We start from the raw sequence: 13,350 nt of genomic DNA on the forward strand, positions 1-13,350 counted from the left end.
GCGGGCCCAGGGCCCAGGCGCCTCTGCCAGCCGAGGCCCAGCCGGCGGCGGAAGGGCCGGAGCGAGCGCCCGTGAGGCTGCCTGAGCGCGGGGCCGGAGGCAGGAGCGCAGTCTCCGCGCCTTCGTAATCCGTCACGGTCTTGAGGTTTTCCCCTCGAGCTCTGTAAAGGTCTGCGTACACAGCGTCCCGTGGCAAGGAGGTGTGTGGTTTAAGTTAGATGGTGTTCTGGGCAATAACTTCCTTTGTCTTTTCATCCTGTCCTTTTCTAACTTACTCCACCATTCTCTAGTTTCCTACTGGATGAGACTGCAAAAGTTGCTGCAGTAGGTCTCCGTTCCGTGCTTAAATGTATGCTGGTGGCCTTAAATGTATGCTGGTGGCCTTGTAGCTGTGGTGGCCAGAGGACAAAAGCGGGGCATCTAAACAGAGACGTTTTTCCTGCAGTGATCATAGCTGCTCAGATTAAAAATTAGACAAGTTTCTGTCTTTCTCTTTTTCCTAGGAGGTAATGACTTCTTAATCTCTCTTCCTCTCTGACATCCCCTCTACTCCACAGGTACAAACTGTCTTTTCTCTTAGTTGTTTAAGTAGACTTGAAGGAATTTTCCTTGAGTTCTGTTTAGCTCTGATATCTACTGCCTCGATTTCAAACCTGAAGTGTGTTTTGTGCCTGAAAACTTGCCTGTCCTCAGAAATACCTTGGAAATATGTCTTCCAGGCATGTCCTTAAAAGTATGTGGGTCACCAACAGATGTTCTGTCACTATTCCAAAATGTGATTAACAAATATGAATAGAGCACTGCTGTGTTCTGATTCTGTAGTACCTGCATAGTAACACTGTGTAGTCTGTTAATATCTCATCTTCTTAAACAGGATAAAACAAAAAAACCCCACCCTCTACTCAAAGCCTGTTTCTGAGTAGGATTCTTTTTCTATCAAAAAAAGTCAGTGCAAACTTTAACTGACCTAAGAATTCACATTGCATACGTTAAAACTCCCAGACAATGACTCTGGGACTAGTGATAGATGAAAAATATTGAATGTTATCCATGTCACAAAAAGGTTGGAACTTAATGACTTGGTATGAGTTCTTGTTACTTCGTTTGGGAGCAAATACATAGAGAGAAATACTTTTCTATAATTTAAAAAGAAAAAAAAAAATCTCCGCTTTGCTACTAAATTCTGTGAGCTGCATAGATCACTCACTGTTAGACAATCTCATTTCCTTTTCTCCCATTTCAAAATCTTATGTGTATAGCTGCAGTTTTACCATTTTCAGTTTCAATAGCTGCTCTGTTCTTGCTTCTTTTCAGCTTAACTATGGCTTCTGACACAGTTTTCTTTCAGGAAGAAAGGAAAATCTTATCCTACAGATAATTTCATGTGGCTTTGAGATCTTATTTTGTATTCAATTTGTGAAACCCTCATTCATGATATATTTATATAAAAGATATATTTTGATCCCAAAACTTTCTGTAAGCAGAATTTTGCAAATGGAGAAAATGTTTATTGTTTACCATTATCATTAGAGCATCCAGCCTCAATAGTTTACTAACTTGCTGGTAGAATTGACTGTGAAACAGAGCAACAACACTGACTGCATAAGCTTTTGCTCCTCTTTGGAGTGATTTTTGTTAAATACAGTTGTATACTTCTGTTTTCCAGAGCTGTGTCAGTAGTTCTGCAGGGTCTTAGCTGTGCCTCTGCGACTTACTCAGCTGGAAGAAGTTAGAACATTCATGTTGAGTCACCTTCCATATGATCAAAGTTGAACTTGTTCTTGTTAGCTGGTTTGGTGGTTTTTTTTCCGATGTATCTTGTGGTCAGTCATAACATGACACCTAATCAGCTGTTTCTCTCCTTCCTTTTTGCAGTGTTATCAACACAATGCTGGTGACATGTGCTGTTTGCTGCTACCTGTTGTAAGTATAAATAATGTTTTGCCTCTTAATCAAGGTGCAGTTCTGATGTAATTGAAAGTTCCTTTTTTATATCCTCAAAACATTTAGGAAGAAGCTTATCAAATGTGTCACAGAGATTTAGACGCATGGTATTCTTTGACAGCTCTTAGAATTCTTAGTTCTAAAGACCTTCAACATGCTGAAGAAAACATTTTCCTGTTGGAAGATACTGAATTAAAACAAAACCGAATTCTTCTTGTTGTCCTCTGACACATAACTGTTGAATAGTGCTCTGCGTTGACTTGATGTCATTCCTTTACAGTTCACCAGCTTATTCTCTCACAAGTATAATGGCAGTTTCTCAATTCTATAATTTTTCTGATTCACAGCAATGAAATTACTTTTTGCCTTTTTCATTCTTTATACCTTACATTTATTTCTAAGGTGATACCAATTTAAACCTACTGATGACTGTTGCTTTACTTAGCTTGGTTGAATATATTCTTGAAATCTGGTAGAGCAGTGGGTGGAACAACTTACACATAGGGTTTTTTATATATCAAAGCATCACAAAAAATATTTGTCATATATTAAGACTGTTTATATTTAAATGCAAAGTATATTTTGAGGCTGCCTCTTTTCTGTAAGAGAATTAGTAGAAAACCAAAATGACTTGTTGAGGAACTCGCCATATCATGTTTGTTTTTTGTCAGGAGGTAAGCCAGCTGTAGCCTGCAAGAGAAAGCATGGGTGGGGTTCTTTGTTTTGTTTTGGTTTTTTTTTAAGATTAGAGACTGATCTTGTAGAAGAAAGTGCTGTGCAGAAATAACTGAAAGAATTTGTTATGTAGAGTAAATTGGTAAAAGTTGGGTTAGATCTTTAGGGTTAACTTGTAATAAAATCATTATTCAGAGTTCCACTTGATCCTGAATAGTATTTGTACTGTCCTGAGGTATTTAGGCATCATTTACACTGCTCTAAAAAGCTTAACACGAATATTTAGAGAAATAGACCTCTAATCTCAAGATTCATTCTTAAGAGCTGTCAGCCAAAAGCCATATTGTCAGTGTCAGCGTATTCCAGGAGAGGCCTCTTTGGTTCCATGGTGGGTTGGCCTGTGGCACAGGTTTACGCGGGTTTGATTTAGTTTAAGAATGTGATATTCAGGTTTTATACAGGTGAGACCTTCTTTTTTTTTTTTATTATTGTTACTATTCTTCAGTGTATTTGACATGTGAAGTCTTAAAAAATCATTCTTCTGGATAGTTGTGAAAGTACAGCAACCTTGGTTCTGTGTTTTGTATCTGTGAGAGTTTTTTTAAAATTAAAGTTTTGCTGAGCAGATGTAGGAACTTGAGAACAAGATTTGTAGTGCCAGCAACCTGAATTTGGGGTTGAAATTTGGGAATTGCAGTGCTATGAAGGCCTCCTTCCCTGCCTATGAAGTTTGTAGCAGCCCAGTTTCATCTTAGGTCCCAAGTGCTTGGCTAAGAAAGGGCAACTGGATGCTCATTTTTACTAGGTTACTGTGTTTAGGTTACAGTAAGTTGGGGTTTTGCGGGGGGGAAGGTTTGGGGGTTTGTTTTGGTTTTGTTTGAAGTTCTCACTTAAGTTCTTCCTACTCTGTATTTTAACAAATGATGTCCTTCTCTTCTAAAATCCTGGAAGCTTAGGGTTTATTTTCTTTATTTTTTGAAGGACAGTTTCCTTGAAGTTGAGGCCACGTGGTATCTGTACAATCCTCTGGATTATAATGCGGAATGTATTTGTTGTAGAATTTCTTAACTGTGACCGAATGCTGTGAACTCTTCAAATGTATGATGGTATTTCACTTGTAAGTTTAGTGATTGTTGTGCTGAAACCGACCTATTATAAATCTAGTGTCATTAACATGATTTATCATCTGTTCTTGCATGTCCAGTGAGGGGGATCTTTCACAGTCTTGTGGGCTCTAACTTGTTTTCTGTATTCCCTTTGGCTTTCTCCAATTACACCTTGAAAAAAGAGAAGCAACAAAACCTTAATATGTTTTTAACCATCGGTAGTTTACCCAACCACAGAAATTACATACATAGTGTCTGCTTGCCAGAATACAACAAAAAGCAGATTTTTCTCCTCATGTTCCAAGGAAGAACTTGCTTACTCACACAGTCTTCTCCCACCCTCCCCCCTGCAAATTCTGTTTAAAATCATTGAACAGCCCTGGTTGGAAAGGACATCAAAAGATCATCTGGTCCAACCTTTCTTTCTTCTGCTTTGTTCAAATGTATGTAAACTTGTTCTTCCCAGTCTCTCTTCTTTTTTTGGGGAGGCATTGAAAAAAATTTCAGACCTTAATTTTGGTTACTAAAGAAAGAGACTAATTTTTCGTGTCAGTCTTGAAGGAAGCCCGAAAGAATGGGTTCTGAGGATTCATCGTTGGATATGTTAGGGTTAAAATAACTTGTGTTGTCCCAGGTATGGTCTCTTCTGTATTTGCGTGTCCTTAGTAGGAGGCTAGTACTGTTACCTGCTTCTTTGTAGCGTTGTTTAGAACTCTGCCAGACCTTCTTTCATAGTCTTTGAGTTACCTTTCCAGTTGAAAATAGGGAAAAAACAATTTTCTGTCTTCATTAAACACCATATGATTGACAAATTGATTTGCATCAAACTGAATTTGTGTTAACTAAATTTGAAGTGAATCAAATTTCAACCTAGAGCTGTTTCTTCTGTGTTTAGATTTAACAGTGATCATTTTGAATAACAATATTGATCACGTGGTTTTAATTTGCTAGGGAACATTTTTGTATAGGTAAGTGCATAATTTGTGTACAGATATTGTACCCAGCAGCCTTTTGAAGGAGAATACTGGTAAAATATGCGGCCAAGTATAAGGAGTTACTGCTGCAGAAATTATAGGTTACACCATGTTGTAAGGTACTGTCAAAGTCTAAATCTGTTTTGCTGTTTACAAAGCAGTTCCTGAAACAGTACCATGATATTCTACTAGCAGAGGACAGTGTGCTTGAGAAATGGTATGATTTGCTACTGATTCTAAAGGGATTAAAATATAGCTGCCCAAATTGACATTTAAACAGACATAGCAGGACCTTAATTTGTAATATGCAGCATAGACAGATGGCAGTTATGGTAGAAAGACCTTTTAAAAAATCTTTCTGGTGGAACATAAGGGACTTTAATTTTCTTGTCTGAGCTGGGTAATTAACTGTTGTTAAGTGGTATCTGGTAGAATTTAAGGACCTGTGGGTGGCTCGAATGCCATACCTGATTTTAGCAACTCTGGAACGTTACACGTTGGATACAGAGGCTTGCTTTGTTTTACTTTGAATGCCGTGTTTTGTTTTGCGTTGTCATGATAGATTATTGTATAAGGAAGCATCCCTTAAGCAAAATGGGGGGGGAGATGGAAAAGCTTTTATCTTGAATGCAAGGGAGTTGTAGAGTTCAGTGCCTAACTACTGCTTTAAATTATTAGGCCCTAGCAGAGCAGGGAGGAGGAATGTACTATTGACCTGTAATGCCACTATGGCTTGGAGATTGGGTATCCAGCATGGTCCCAACAAATAGCTTTTGAAAACTGCACAGTACTTGCCTAAAGCATGGTTATACAGCTGGGACGTGTCAATATTTCGAATGTGCTTCCAGCTCATTTAATTCACAGCCATGCTGGGTCTGAACTTAAGCAGCATAGAGAGGTGAGATATTTGTGCACAGAGTTCCTTCCTTCTGTACAGTGAGAAAGAGAATAATGTGCTTTCACAGGCTTTTAGTGTTCCTACCCTCCTCCCACTTCTGTTAGTTCAGGATGCTAAAGGCAGATGGTACAGTGCTCTGGCACCCCTTCTATCCATCTTTTGTATCTGAAAATTAACCCTTGCAAAATAAATTCTGTAATATTTTTAAAAGCTAATTTGCTTTTCTCCCAAGTAAATGTAACAATGATTAATGTGGTTTCAAAATACATTGTTGTCATCGCTTTGGATAGCAAAGTAGAAACATGTCAACCTACAGGTTATTGGCTCTTCCTGGTGGTGTCTTGCTGATGTTTTAATTGCTTTGTAGAGCCTGCTACGTGTTCCAAGGCTTGCACGACTAATAGACTGCTGCAGGCCGAGCACATCACTTCAAGTAGAGTCCTACTTTGTGCAAAACTGAAAGTGGTGTGGAAAATAAATATTTGTAAATTTTAAGAGGATTGATGTGTTTTCTTTAAGTCTGGCCCACCTCTTTTGCCCGTGGCTGTTCCTAGCCATTTTACAGCGGACCTGCACTTCATTTGCTGGTCAAAGCATCAAGGTTTGTGTGGAATTTTCCATGACTGCCTAAGCACTCTGATACATTTGTAGCAGCTCCCATTACAAAGCTGCTCTGCTTTTTCTCCTCCTTACAAAGCATTCTAGAAATAGCAGACAGATGAGCCAGTGTGTTCACTAAATGTGTTTATGTAGTTAGTATTTAACATAGATTTAAATCCACAGAAGCATCCATTGCTTTTTCTGAATATTGTAATATTTACAAAGCAAATATATCTTTTAACAGTGGAATATTTATTCCTGTTAAGCTTTCCTGGATAATTTCCACAAACTACATTCCTCTTGTTCCCAGTTCTGGCTATGTCTTCTGCAGCGTTAGTTTGTGAGCTGCTCTGATGACAAGTGGCTGCTGTTGCTGATCATCTGGGGTTTGTTGTCACGGTGGTTTTGCTGCTGTGAGGTTTTTAATTTTGTGTGTATTCCTGTAGCATTGTACCCTTTTGCTTCAGGTCTCTGTTTATTGATCTCTGTGCCAGGCTTAATTTCACTTTTGTTCAACCTCTGATGAAAAATATACCATGTCTGCAAGGGTAGGTTGTCGTGCACTGAAAATAAGAGCAAATGAGAGAGAGGATGTTTCTTAGAGGTTTTAATTTAAAGGATGCTTCCAAGGCACTGACAAAAGGTCTCTCTCTCTTATGTTTCTGTCTCCTGAGCCCACAAATACCTGAGTTTCATATATCTCAAAACATTTACCTGTCAAAGGAAAAGTGAGAGGGAAATGCTGTCAGGTGGGTTTGTGTTGCTTTAAATTGGACAGGACGATTTATTGTTTCAGTTGTGGACTGATTCGATACCAGATCTTAATTGCTGGTATCTGGTCTTTGTGTATGAGCTTGAGTAAAGTTTTCATTTGATACTAGACTTTCCTGAAAATAGTCTCCTCTGATAGTATTTGTGCTTTGGACAAGCCTTCCCATTATCATAAGCTTTGTAATTTGGCTGATGCTCTCTCTTTTGGGTTGGGGGGGTTGTCTTGCAGTTGGCTGATTGCGATTCTGGCTCAACTCAACCCTCTCTTTGGGCCGCAGTTAAGCAATGAAACAATCTGGTATCTTAAATATGACTGGCCTTAAGGATGTCTGTCCTCTGCTGCAATTTATTGACTAGGTGAGTATGATCAGATTTACTAATATATTTGGTATGTTAAAGCTTCAGGAGAAATTCAACAGTAGTGTAAGCAGTGTGTTTGGAATTGCTAGCTGTTTTGCTGGAGAAATCTATCTTTCTATAGGCTGCAACAAAACATGTTTTGGATGTTAATCTTGACTGGATACCATGGAAAGCTTGGACTGAATTCTTGTACAGTTATTTTTCTCTGCTATCATGTCATGTGGTGCTGGTTTCAGTAAGCAGCGGTTTGTAAGAAGAACAGTACATTTCTTCTTCCCACAAAAAAAAATATAATTGGGCTGGGGTGTCTTTTAATAGCTAGTGTAAGTGGATTTCCTAATCTTTAACAATTGTTAAACCTCTCCAATCCTACTACCATTTTGTCCAAGACCTGTCCTGATTTCCAAGGAAATGTGCAGTTGCCCCCATTCATCTGGGAAGTCAGAGTCAGAACTGCAATTAGAATGGTTCTTTCTCTCCTGTCAATGTATAGCACTAACACTGAGCTTGCAGATTAATGTGTTTGGTTTTTTTTTTTCAATGATAGCTTGTGTTCAACTTTAATCATAGATGAACCTGGTGGTTGCTGTCTGGGTAGTGCTACTGGAATGCTGTTGTTGCGGTTCTTGGGTATGCTTTCTGACATGACCAGCAAAAATACAAAGTCTTGTACTAAAAGTACGATGATGACTTCAGGCTTCTCTAGAATGGCAGCATTTGGAGTTGAAGGTTCAAATGAAGGATAGCTGCGGAAAGAAGTAGCCGTGATTTTAGTTTTAGTGCTGGTAATTGAATCATTAGATATGCTTAGTTTTTTACCTTTTTAGTTCTTGTTATTTTAGGTTTAACTGCCTACCCCCTTCCTGTTCTTACTTTAACTTCTGTTTACAGAAGTCCAATAGCAGCAGACAGATGACAGTTGATGTTATAGCTCAGTTAAATGCTGTCTGTAAAGCATCCTGAACATTTACCCTGAAGCAAAGCTCCACTGCCTCAAAGTAGGGTTCGTCTGAACTGTAGTGTTGTCAGACTGTGGTGTATGTGTCTGTAGCTTCTCTTTTAAGCAGTAAGCAGAAGCTAAAGGTAGACTTGGCCCTGCTTCAAGTAGAGGCCTGTAATTAGCTAAGTCAGTCAAGCTGAATTTCCTGTATGCATTTTCACTGCTCATGTGTTAACGCGTAATTAGTTAGCTAAAACAGAGACCAGTGTATTCTGGTAATGGGCATACAGATCCCTGAATCCCATAGGATAATTCAGTTTCCTGGGATGTGAAAAGGAAATGTAGTTATCTGGGCAAGTGGATGCCTTGGATATAAAAATTGGGCTTCCTTCTGACTGTGGTCTGTGTGTTGCAACCAGCAAGGACGAACTGGAGATGAGATACAACTCTTGGACTCTAGGTGCCTGCTAAAAGAATTGAGGCTTTCCCCCTCCTTTTCAGTGAAGGATTTTCCAGAGAACGGGAGGTAAATTCGTACCAAGGAAGAGGGAACTAATGCATTCTAGGATCACAAGAAGGTTTATGTGAGGAGCTGTCACTTTTAAATGGATGGAGAATTTGAGACCTATATAGTGCACACTGTTGTGTTATATGAAGCAGTTTGTTTTAACTTTTGATATATCTGATTTCATTGGCTTATTTTTAGAATAAAATGAAGGTTCTTGTATTTGTGAAAAAGAATGCTTTAAAAAAGTAAAAACGTATAATAATCCTCAAATATTATAGTTAAATATTATGTTCTTTCTTGCTGGAAGTGTGCTATTACAGGACATGCTATTCTCCCCAGTCTTGTTTGAATTACTCTTGCAGTTTGAGCGAGCTGAGTGGCAAGGACGTGGCTACCTTGATCAGGCTGCAGTGTCCTGTCTTTTGCTGTTGAGCCTTCTCTTGAGTTTCTCACTAGACAGGAGCTGTGAATTAGATTCCATCTGAAAGAGCTGGGATATATCTCTGACACTGCATAGAATCCCATAAATATAGCTACCATTTCTTGTTTGACCAGTTATTTTTGACTGTTAAGATGTGCTTTTACAGCACTCAAGGTGCATGTATGCCTCCCATTTCTTTTTCAGTTGAGGTTTGGATGGATTCCTACAGACAATGCAAAGAGTTAAAGAGAATGAAATACTAACTTCCAGAGTGGAGAGATCTTAACTAACAATGAGGATAGTCTAAGCAAACCCATTTTACTTGACCAACGGAGCAGGCTGAAAACGCACCCAAAAGTCTACTGCATTCTAGTGAGGAGCTTCTACAGATGCTGACTTGATTGATCGATGCCAAATTACAGAAGTTTGGTCTGTCTTTTCCGTCAGTACCCCTGCAATTCAATGATGATGATGTATCAGATGACTTTTCTATATAATCAAGTTAATGGCTTGGGTGGCAATATGTAAGAACATGCAAAGTTCTGTAGCTGTGGTACATCTGGGCTGTAGCGCCTCTCAAGCAATGTGATCTAATGCTGCCTTTTCTCCTTAACTGCCTCAATTTACAGTCTGTGTTCTCAGACCAGGATCTTTCTTCATGCAAGGGCAAGAATGACTATCACCAGATGACTGGATGCTGTTACAGCACTGAAAACTTTCTAGTAAAATAGTTATTGTACGGGCTTGTAATGTAACTAGAACTACTTGCAGTAACTTCAGAAATGAAACCACTAAGAAAGCAAAGAAAGTAGAGATTATTCTTGAACCTCCATATAGATGAACTGTCTACAGTTCTTGACCATTTCTCAGTGCATTTGTGGAATGGAAGTAGTTGTGGTTATCGACCAGGTCTTCAATTAGTAAATTGTCTCCATGAAAAGGAATAATTAAGTTGCCTCTTGCTTTGCAGGTAAAGAAGAGATTTCCTCCAGATGAAAAACTCCACTGACCCAAAGATGCCCTTAACATAGTTGGCTGGATACCAAGCCTGCATTAATGCCTTAACCTTTCTATTGAGCTTCAAATGGCTTGTTGAAAGCCCTGTATTTTTTCCTACTGTACTGTTTAACGGTGTGCCTAATGCAATTTATACTCCTCTTCGGTACTGTAAATTTTTGTCTGTGAACTTCAGATGTGATGAAAATTTCTAAAGTTTTTATGGGTCAAAGTCAGCTTTCCTGTTCATTTTAACTCACCCTGTAGGAACACTGTATATATAGGTTGTCGTTGCTGTGCTTTCACCCCTGTTCTGTTTGACTGCACTTGGAAAAAAAATGTGTGCAATGAAACTGTATGAGGAGAGGAGAAACAGTGGTGCCACATGCTGATGGCATTTCTTTTTTTTAAATTAGTTGTATTCTTGGGAAATTTGGTCTTAAATTTCTCGTGCCTGGAAATAAAATGAATCCTCTGCTTTATACAGAACTCTCTTGTGCCATGTTTAACTATACTGTTATGATGTGCTTTTCTGTGGTTTTAAACAGACAACAGTTGGCCAGAGTTGAGCAAACTTAGATGATGTGGGTAAACTCTAATAAAGTCATAGAGTGTGATGAGGAGAGTGTGCTTGCTGCCTGTATCAAGACCTCTTGGGTAGTTCTAAAATAGTATTAAATTTGCAATCTAAAATTGCTGAAAAGTCTGCAGAAAGAAGCGAATGCTTAGCGCGAGAGCCTCTTCTCCATGAACTTCCCACTGTCTGATACTAGGCAACTAAGTAGCAGATATAACGTGACTAGTTTGAATGAAGCATAAATAGTAATTTTGGTAGAAGATTGATTTAATCCCTAGCCTTTTTGAGGGATGCATATGGTAACAAGCAATTTGAATTGAACAGAAAATATAGCAATTGTTTTATACTGACTTGATGCTTGCACCTGGAATTGCAGACCTGATAAATCACATGATAATGCAGGGCAGAGATGAAAGATTGCCGAGGCTCCTCGATGTCAGCTGAGCCCGTGGGGTTGGAAATGAATCTAGAAAGTAATTTGCTAAGGAATAGCTTCAAAGAATATAAATACTGCTGCATGCATAGGAGTCTTCGTGTATACTGTCTTATCTCCTTAAATCATCTCCAGATAAGTTGCAGTTGCTCCTCACTGTGTGTTGTTGTTATGCACAAGGACATAATGGAGTGGTTCTTTGGTTTTTTTTCTTTTTCCTTTTGGAAGGCAGAAGGAAACTTGTTAACACGTTCAATGGGATAGTACTCGTTAATATACAGGAAATTCTGAGGTCCTGATAAAATGCTGTAGCTTGCGTTGATGGAAAACTGGACAGCGTGAATTGCAAAACAAACAAGAATGCGTCCACTATTACTAGTAAGCGTTGGGACTGTTGGGACTGGAATACTGGATTTTTTTCAAGTTACCTACTGCTGAGAGCTGTATTGTAACACGCGAGAAGTTGTATACTGTAATGCTATAGTCTGTGGCAAATAATTCGTAGGAAAATTGGAAGCCAAGTGATCTTTTTTTATAAGGTTTTTTTAAAGTGTGTGTGGAGGGTAAGATACATTGACATACGGGGAGGGGAGGAAAAATGCTTCAAGACTCCGTTGACAGTTTTGAATATGTAACAGTTTCTTAAAATATTGATCTGCCTGTCATACTTACCCTAAAGTGAGACGTCAAAAAAGAAAACGTCCAGTGTCACACAGTGGTATTAGTATATTGGTATTGTTACTTTCTTTAACAAGCTTTCTGTTCTAGGTTCTAAGCTCTCGCTCACTGTAGAAGACGCAGGAGAAGTAAAACAGAGTTCACGTGGCGTATTTCACTGCTGATGAATTTAATGTAAAGAGCTATTCAGAGTCTGTACAAACAACCCATAGTTCAATTTTTATTTACGTTCTTTCCAGATAAAGACATTTCCCTTTACCTGAATGGTTGATAATTTCTCTGAAGCAGAGACCAGGTAGCAGCATGGTTGAAGATGTTGAAGAAATAATGTTTTGTTTATGTTCTGCTGAACGTTGTGTGACCTACCATCTGCATCGTGATTGTGGAATGGACTGCTCCATGGGTGCCGGGAATTAACACTGCTGCAGATAATTTCTTTTTTTTTTTTTTTTTTTTTTTTTCATAACTGTAGGAAATTGGAGCAGACAGATTCAGGTGCAGGTGTTTAACAAACCGTGCAGGTATCGAAGCCTTTAACAGTTTCTTCTTGCTTTGTGACAGCAGAAGAGAACGCAGAATGTTAAAGTATACGTGAAGGAACCTTGGTGGTGCTCAAAGTAGGTGGAGAGCCTGGGTCTGCAGGGAAACTGACCTCTGTGTGTCAGTACTTCTGGGGAGGGTAAAAAGTGAGGAAGACTCAGGAAACCGACTCCATAGCCAAATCTTGAAGACTTTAAGTCATAAACATTGGCAGCACGTAGAGCAAGTGTTCAGGTCAGGTTCATGTAAAAGGCTTTTAACTTCTTTTTGTTTGTATTGTTTAGGAAATTCAGATATCTGGATCTGTACCCCTCACGGGAGACTGTTCTGCAGAGTTTATGGAAGTTTGCTTTTCCTCTACTGGAAATGATGGCGTCATTTTACTCATGCGAAGGGCTTTGAGTTTGTTGTCAGAGGGGAGTGGCTGCTCCCGTGTTTCCAGAATCACGTGTTACCAAGCAAAATAATGTTGCTTTCTTTGTAGTGTCAGCATGATGGTTTTTAAGTACAGCAGAAAGAGGGTTTGTTACCACAGAGAGCTGAAATCCAAAAAGTTGTCGAAACACTAGAGGAAATACTCTTTAAAATTAGTAAGATAAGAACAGCCGGGTCTTTTTTTATTATTTATTTATTAGTAATGTCACCAGTTGTGTCTTAAGTGCTGGAGGCCAACCGCCTGTCGCTGTGTTTGCCGCCGCAGACGGTAGCAGAAACACACAGCTGCGGTAGGAGACGGGCGGGCGACCACTGACAGTAGGCGACCGGGACCGCTCTGCCTTAAATACCCTCCGCGCGCCTCTCCGCCGTCACGTGACGGGGGAGCTGCGGTAGGAGACGGGCGGGCGACCACTGACAGTAGGCGACCGGGACCGCTCTGCCTTAAATACCCTCCGCGCGCCTCTCCGCCGTCACGTGACGGGGGAGGCCCC

The 13,350-nt window shown here is 39.5% G+C and overlaps 1 protein-coding gene across 1 annotated transcript in view; it reads left to right on the plus strand.

Moving 5' to 3' along the window:
- ATP6V0E1 (ATPase, H+ transporting, lysosomal 9kDa, V0 subunit e1) overlaps window positions 1-7,291 on the plus strand; it is an 8,146-nt gene extending 855 nt beyond the window's left edge. Inside the window, exons 2-3 of the mRNA XM_009882094.1 lie at window positions 1,876-1,923; window positions 7,198-7,291. Coding sequence (XP_009880396.1) covers window positions 1,876-1,923; window positions 7,198-7,291 — 142 coding nt within the window. The remainder of the gene's footprint in view (window positions 1-1,875; window positions 1,924-7,197) is intronic.
- The last annotated feature ends 6,059 nt before the right edge of the window (window positions 7,292-13,350 follow it).

Source organism: Charadrius vociferus, unplaced genomic scaffold (assembly GCF_000708025.1).
Source record: "Charadrius vociferus isolate BGI_N301 unplaced genomic scaffold, ASM70802v2 scaffold3, whole genome shotgun sequence".
Lineage (NCBI taxonomy): Eukaryota > Metazoa > Chordata > Aves > Charadriiformes > Charadriidae > Charadrius > Charadrius vociferus.